The 7,967-nt window shown below is 47.0% G+C and overlaps 1 protein-coding gene across 1 annotated transcript; it reads right to left on the bottom strand.

Annotated features, from left to right (window-relative positions):
• Positions 1-6,076: 6,076 nt before the first annotated feature.
• LOC144166428 (uncharacterized) lies at positions 6,077-6,445 on the bottom strand. The gene has a single exon (XM_077695953.1). The coding sequence runs from the start codon at positions 6,443-6,445 to the stop codon at positions 6,077-6,079; it is 369 nt and encodes a 122-aa protein (XP_077552079.1).
• Positions 6,446-7,967: the final 1,522 nt, after the last annotated feature.

The raw sequence follows: 7,967 nt of genomic DNA, 5'->3' as shown, positions 1-7,967 counted from the left end.
TGGAGTTGTCGAAATCCACTGCGCCGGCGCAACCCGAACTGTCGTCTAAGCGGTCCACACGTGCAAACACGCGTAAGCGCGATAAGAAATGACGAGAATCCGTCAAGACGCTCCGACTTGTTTCGTTAAACGCACGCAGTGTGCTGAATAAGATACAGAACCTTGAAGATATAATTCTGACTTATCAACCACATGTCCTAGTGATCACCGAAACCTGGCTGCATTCCGATGTGCAAAATTCAGAAATAATTCCCTCTTCGTATACGCTTATTCGTAGGGACAGGGGATCAAGGGGCGGCGGAGTTGCAATCGCAATTAAAAATAACATTAAATTTACACGTTTAAATGGCATCGATGATCACGAAAGCATTTCGTGCAAATTAAAGTTTTTTGGGAAAACTATAATATTAGGAGGTGTCTATCGGCCTCCAAATGCTCCCCCAGAATACTTAGATTCATTATATGAATATCTGTTGCAAAATACAAATTCGCGTTCACACATCCTTATAACAGGCGATTTTAACCTTACCGGAATTAACTGGTGCAGCCTTTCTCATGACGGAAAAGATATCAAAAATAGTGAATCATTACTACTAACTGCATTTACGTTTTCATTAACCCAATTGGTTTCCGATGCTACAAGAATTTCCAGCTCTGCTCTACTTGACCTTGTGTTTGCTAGTAGCTCGCTTCCAGATTGCTCCGTCAGCGTTAAGGATGGGATATCAGATCATCAGTTACGTCTTCTTGAGTGTCCTATTTCGGGTTTGCGATCGTACGTTAAACCTTCTGAGACATTTGTAAGAGACTACACGCATGCGGATAACGATGCCGTTATTAGCTATATGGAATCTTTATTCCCTTCTTTTAATGACACAAATGACGTTAATGAGCTGTGGTCAAGGTTTAAGGACATGGTCATTCATTGTGAAAGCACCTACGTGCCTTTAAAGAAAAAGCGCATCAACAGGGAGTACCCGTGGATGAATCGTGATCTGATACACCTGAAACGCAAGATAAAACGCTCTCGAAAACGTGGCGACATGAAACAACTTCAAAGTATGGTACGCAATTTTAAAGAAAAGTCCGTGCTGCAAGAGACCAGTTCTTTTCTTGTACATTGACTTCTTTCATGTCGGAACAACCCAAGAAATTCGGCAATATTTATCTAAAGATAAAAATGGCATCACAGAGATCAGACCATCTGGCGTAAGCATTGACGATCCTTTTACCATTGCCAATGAATTCAACGCGTTCTTTCAGTCAGTTTTTACCATGAACGCATCGCACGCACACTTGAATCCTTACACGCTTCGTAACCCGATGCCCGAAGTAAATTTAAGCAAAAACGGTATTCTTAGTCTTTTGCGTAATCTAGACATCAAAAAGTCATCAGGTCCGGACAAAATATGTAATGTTTTTTCTCAACAGATACGCAACCTGGGTGGCCGAGTACTTATATGTCATATATAAAACATCTTTAGAAACCTGTGTGATACCCGATGACTGGCGCGCTGCAAGGATAGTTCCGATTCACAAGTCTGGGTCCCCTTTAGAATTAAATAATTACAGGCCAGTGTCCTTGACATCCACAATTTGTAAACTGCTCGAGCATATTTTATTTAAGGCAATTATGACACATCTAGAGAATAATCATTTACTTCATGCGCATCAACATGGCTTTAGGGCTGGTTTATCCACCAAAACACAGTTAGCTGAGATAACGGATGATTTTGTAAATGCACTGAATATGAGGGGTCAAATTGACGCAGTGTTTTTGGACTTTTCCAAAGCGTTTGATGTAGTTCCGCATGCTGACTTAATAACCAAACTGTTCTCTATGGGCATTGAGCGCAATATTGTCCGTTGGATAGCATGTTACTTGTCCTCCCGAAAACAATACGTGGCTGTGAATGACTGCGTTTCCGATACATTGGATGTGCACTCAGGAGTGCCACAAGGATCAGTGCTCGGTCCATTAATGTTCTTAGTCGATATCAATGATATCTACTTATCTGTTCAATCGCCTGTGAAGATCCGACTGTTTGCGGACGATTGTGTTGTTTATGCCAATGTAACTCAACACTCCGATCAAATAAGACTCAATGATGCGTTGCACTCAATTAGTGTATGGTGTGAAACATGGGGCTTGAAGCTTAATACCTCTAAGACGGCGGCTATTACATTTACCAACAAAAAAGAACCTTTGGAATTTTCTTATACTATTAATAATGCTTATATAAGTAAAACCCAGCGAGTGAAATATTTAGGTGTTACACTCGCAAGCAATTTAAGTTGGGAACCCCATATAGAAAACGTTTGCAGCAATGCGCTAAAAAAGCTGGCATTTTTGAAACGAAAATTGCGTCGTACATCATCGGCCGTTACGTTAACAGCGTACAAAGCTCTCGTTAGACCAAAATTAGAATATGCGGATCTGATATGGAGCCCGCATCAAAAATACTTAATCAGTAAAATAGAAAGGGTGCAAAATTTAGCCTTGCGGTTTATATACTCCACATACTCGCGTTTTTCCAGCGTGTCCGTTCTTCGCGACAGGGCAAAATTAAAAAAAACTAGCTCATCGCAGAACTGTGACTCGTATTAAGTTTTTATATCAGTTGTACCACGGTCACTACAAAATACCTCGTGATAGTTACTTAACTGAGCCCCCCATGCGGTTTGATCGTACAAACCACAGCAAAACAGTTAGGCAACCATTTAGTAATATTAACGTACATCAATATTCTCTTTTTCCGCATGCAATTTCACTATGGAATAAATTACCCGAAGAAGTAGTTAACGCTAATACAACAGAATCGTTCATTCAGCTTGCAAACAACCTTTCCTTTGACTAATAATTTTTTTTTGCCGCAATGAAGGCAGCTGCTTCCTGCATTCGTTTTTAATTTTATGTGTAGTACGTAATTTCTTTGTGTATTCTATCGCTGTGTGTACATGTTATTACTGTTATATTATTCTTGTGTATTGTGTTGCATTGATGTGTGACCCGCCGCAGTGGCTCAGTGGCTAAGGCGTTGCGCTGCTGAGCACGAGGTCGCGGGTTCGATTCCCGGCCGCGGCGGCCGCTTTTCTGATGGAGGCGAAAAGCAAAAACGCCCGTGTGTACGAGATTTCGGCGCGCGATAAAGATCCCCAGGTGGTCAAAATTAATCCGGAGCCCTCCACTACGGCGCGCCTCATCGCCTGCGTTGCGTCGGCGCGTTAAACCCCACAATCAATCAATCAATTTATGTGTGTGCACATTTTATTACTGCTGTATTACTGTCGTGTTCCGAATTGCGAAGCACTTTTTTTTCTAATCAAATATATGTTAGCGGTAGTTGCAATTAATGTACCTGTACTATGTATGTACCCACTCCTGCTTTGGCCCGGATAGGGCCTGCAGTATTTGTAAATAAATAAATAAATAAATAAATAAATAAATAAATAAATAAAATAATCTGATTTTTCCCCATGCCAGGACGCCTCTTCACTGCTTTCAGGTTACCTCTGTTCCTTACAACGTATTCCATCCTCTCCATATAATACTTCCGTATGTCACCTGTCTTACGCTTAATAACTTCGAAAGCTCCACTACTTCTATTCTCTCAGCTGGTGTGGAGATTGTCATGTTGCCGTTTCCTAATTAGATTTTTTGTCTCCTGGGAAAGTTTACCAGTATCCTGTCTAGCCATCGTGGCCCCGACTTCTACTGCACACTCCGCGATAATGCGTGTAAGGTTGTCGCTGACTTCCTGTGTCGGAAGCTCTGCTTCCTCGGTAAGAGCTGAATATCGGTTCTGCAGCGCAATCATGAATTCTTTTACTTTACGTCCTACTCTTAGCTCTTTAATCGGCTTCTTTCGTACTAGCTTGTTACGGTCCCTCCTTAGATTTAGCCTAATTCGAGATCGTACCATGCGGTGGTCACTAAACTTTATTCTTCCGAGCACTTCCACATCCCTCACGACGCCAGGATTACCGCATACTATGATGCATATTAATTTTTATGCTGCCCATTCGGGCTCCTCCACATCCACTTCCGGCTCTCCCATTTGCAGAAAAGGGTATTGTTAAGTACTTTGTTGAGTACTGCAAATTACTTTATTCGTCCGAGGTTTACATGACTGGCGGTGCACAAGATGGAGACCGTGCCGAGAGAGTTGGCGGGGAAAAACACGGTCACGTGATTGTCTCCCGAAAGGTGCCCACCGGGGACGTGGCGCCACCCATCGTAGCACTGCGGAACTCACGCGTGTAGTTGCGCGAATTTCAATACGCGGCTGCACCTGTCCACTTTGGAATCTCAGACACAACACTTTTCCCCCCTTAGAAGGATGCCTTGTACCATGTAGGCTGTCGTCTAATCCGTGCTGGACGTTTTGGTGTGCCAGATTCCGGTTGACGTGATGATGGCTTCGCTAGTGTTTCCCGTTGTATTACTGTCCATGCCCCATGTGAGTGTCGCTGAGGCTTGTCTGTCCAGGGTCACTTCCCCGGCACGCTTCCTGAGCTGGTTCAGATGGCGTCTTACCGTTCTTCCTGCACACTGCACAAGCCAGGATCGGTGACCCATCCTCTTAACCAGAGTTCCTTCTGTCCAGTCGGGCCCCCTGCTGGCTTTGCTGAACTGCCTGACCCATACTGCTTCTCCTTCAACGAGTGTACGGCTTTGGGGTAGCTCAGCTTGTGTCATCTCTTGTCCTTCAGATGCGTTGACTAGGTCCAACTGGCTTGGTAGCTCCCTCCCAAACATAGCCTTAGCGGGTGTTATGCCTGTCGACTGATGCACAGTGGTATGCTGCCTGAACAGAAAACGCGACAAGCGAACGTTGAGCGAACCGGACGGTTCTCTTGCGAGCGCCCTCTTCAGTTCTCCTACATAACGTTCTGCTTGCCCATTCGTAGCAGGGTGGTATGGGGCTGACGTTACACTCCGAATGCCGTTTCTTTTGTAGAAGCCTTGTATCTCCGAAGACACAAACGCAGTCCCATTGTCCGACAAAACTTTACGCGGTATGCCGAACGTGGCGAACAGAGAACGCAGCACACTGATGACTGCTGTCGATGTCGGGCTGTTCACTGGTCGCACCTCCAACCACTTGGTGAAAGCGTCGACGACGACCAAAAAGGTATGTCCCTCCACCGGACCAGCGAAGTCCACATGCAAGGTGTGCCATGGTGTCGTCGGCTGCGTCCAAATTGGAACTGGAGCCTTCTTGGGATCGCTCTGGGTGCGCTGGCACTGCTTACATGACTTGACAGTTGTTTCAATCTCGGCGTCCAAGCCAGGCCACCAAAGGTAACTGCGCGCACAAGCCTTCATGGCTACGATTCCACGATGTCCCGCGTGAACCAAGGACATGGCCTGTTCTCGAGCTGCCGCAGGTATGACAGCTCTTGAGCCCCAGCTAATGCATCCTCGATGGATAGCAAGTTCGGTAGCTCTTCTTCGGTATGGAGTGAACCTGTCTCCCTGTAATCGCTGCACGGCGCCATTCTGTACTGCTGAAAAGACTTCCGCAAGAATGGGGTCCTCTTGAGTGAGTGTGGATACAACGTCAGCTGTCAACGGTGGTCGCGGTAACGCCTCAAACATTAGGATGTATCCAGGTGGGTGAGGTTCTTCAATGCGGTCTGGTAGTGGAAGTCGGCTAAGCGCATCCGCATTCTGGTGACGACTACCGCCGCGATACTGGAGGTTGTAGTTGTACGCTGAGAGTTTGAGGCACCACCTTTTCATCCTGGGCGAAAGCATCTCAGGTACAGGCTTTCGTGGCCCAAGAATCCCGAGTAACGGCTGGTGATCCGTCAAAAAGGTGACTTCTCAGCCCACAATGTACTTGTGGAAATGAGTGGCTGCAAAGACTACAGCAAGTCCTTTCCGGTCGAGTTGCGCGTAGTTACGCTCAGCGGAACCCAATGTCCGGGATGCGAATGCAATTGGTGCCTCTCTGCCTTGACTGTCCAGCTGAGCAAGCACGGCACCTACGCCATAAGGCGAAGCATCACATGAAATTAAGAGGGGCTTGCTTTCATCATAGTGTGCCAAGACAGTCCTCGACAAAAGGCACTATTTGAGCTCATCAAATGCCTTTTGATGCCGCTGCTCCCATTTCCAAGTTTTGTCCTTCGCCAGCAGCTCGTACAGTGTTGACGCCACTGTAGCGCGGCGCTCCAGGAAGCGGTCATAGAAGGCCAGCATGCCCAGAAAAGACTGCAGTGTTTGCTTACTTGTGGGTGCTGGTGCCTTCACGATGGCCTCAACCTTGTCATCTGACGTGTGGATCCCTGCTGCATCAAGCTTGTGACCAAGAAACTTGACTTCAGCCACACCAAACTGACACTTGGATTTGCACAGTCGAAGGTTTGCCTGGGCCAGCCGCTCCAGAACTGCCGCAAGACGGTCTTTGTGCTCTTTCGCTGTTGCTCCACTCACCATGATATCATCCAGGTAAACACATACTCCTGGCAAGCCGCTCAAGGTCGTCTCCATAAAGCGCTGGAAAATTGCTCGAGCAGCTGAAACGCCAAATGGAAGCCTGTTAACTTTGTACAGACCCTTCGTGGTGTTGACTGTGAGAATCTGTGCTGTCTCTGGACTGACGTGAAGTTGAGTGTAAGCTTGGGCCAAGTCCAAGGTGCTGAAAACTTGCCCTCCCTTCAAAGTGCTAAACACTTCCTCTGTTGTAGGCAAGGGGTATGAAGTCTTCTTCGCAGCCTCATTTACGGTACAGCGGTAGTCACCGCAGGCACGCAAGCTTCCGTCTTTTTTCCGTACCCATACTAGTGGTGTAGCCCAGTCTGAGTGTTGGACAGGCTCCCAAATACCGTCTTCTACGTACTTGTCAATCTGCGCCTCCGATGATGCGCGCATGGCAAAGGGCACAGGCCGTGCCTTGAAGAACTTGGGGCTTGCCCCCTCCTTCAGTTCCAGATTTACTGGTGGGCCTGTGTGTCCCGTGGTGTCTTCACAAAAAACGTCATCATACTTCCGTAGCAGCTTGGTCAAAATGCCTTCGTTTGTTGTCTGGTGAATGCCGTGAAGCTCGATGCCCAGCTTGTCAAACCAGTTGCGTCCCAACAAGCTGCATCCTGTGCCTTGGACAACAAGAAGTGGTAGTTGACAAGTCGCGTTCTTGTGAACAACATTAACTGTCGCTGTTCCAATGACTTGGAGTTGCTGACCTGACCAGGTGCGTAGATGAATGTCGTCCTGCTGCAGTGTAGGTGCGTGCGTTGGCCACACAGTTTGAAAAGTGTCTCTGCTAACAATGGTACACGCTGCACCGGAGTCAACCTCAAAAGTCACTGGTTTGCCATGCACTGTAAGCTTCAGGGTGAACTTCGGGGTGTTGAACCCGTCTGTCACTGTACAGAGATCATGGAGCGTTGAAACGTCTGGTTTGGTTTGCTCCGTCACGTTGGCAGTCTGTGAATTTCCTAAGGAAATGCTGCGCTGGTACGTCTTTTTCTCAGCATTCTTCCTTGAGATACAAGCCTTAACAATGTGGCCTTGCTTCCGGCAGTAATTGCACGTTGTTTTGATGAACTTACATGTCTTGGGACTGTGGGATCCATCGCAGCGCCAACAGCGTTGTCCTTGAGAATGCGCCTTGGAGTTCGTAGCGCTGTCGCTGGCGTGCGCTGCTGCCTTGTTGACTTCCGCGTGATCAGTTTTTATCTTTTGTTGCTGCTGGACGGCGCTTTCCGCTCGAATAGCGAAATCGTAGGCCTTTGTAAACGTGAGCTCCTTCTCTGCGAACAGTCGCTGTTGAAGGTTCTCGTCGCGGAGACCACACACAAAGCGATCCCGCAACATTACATCTAACGGCAGAAGCCTTGTCTCCAGCCTGGTTCTTGCCTACTTTAGCATTGAAGTCCCCCAGAACTACATTATAGTTTGTTTTTACTTTAGCCGTTGCGATTTCACATCTTCATAGAAGGGTTCCACTATCTGGTCT

Source organism: Haemaphysalis longicornis, unplaced genomic scaffold (assembly GCF_048455015.1).
Source record: "Haemaphysalis longicornis isolate Haplotype H1 unplaced genomic scaffold, Haemaphysalis longicornis Haplotype H1 scaffold_17, whole genome shotgun sequence".
Classification (NCBI taxonomy): domain Eukaryota; kingdom Metazoa; phylum Arthropoda; class Arachnida; order Ixodida; family Ixodidae; genus Haemaphysalis; species Haemaphysalis longicornis.
This window is presented reverse-complemented; position numbering and strand designations above follow the sequence as displayed.

What these genes read in the sequence shown, in the direction of transcription:
- LOC144166428 (XM_077695953.1), bottom strand. Translation starts at nt 6,445, where the DNA reads ATGGTGAGTGGAGCAACAGCGAAAGAGCACAAAGACCGTCTTGCGGCA.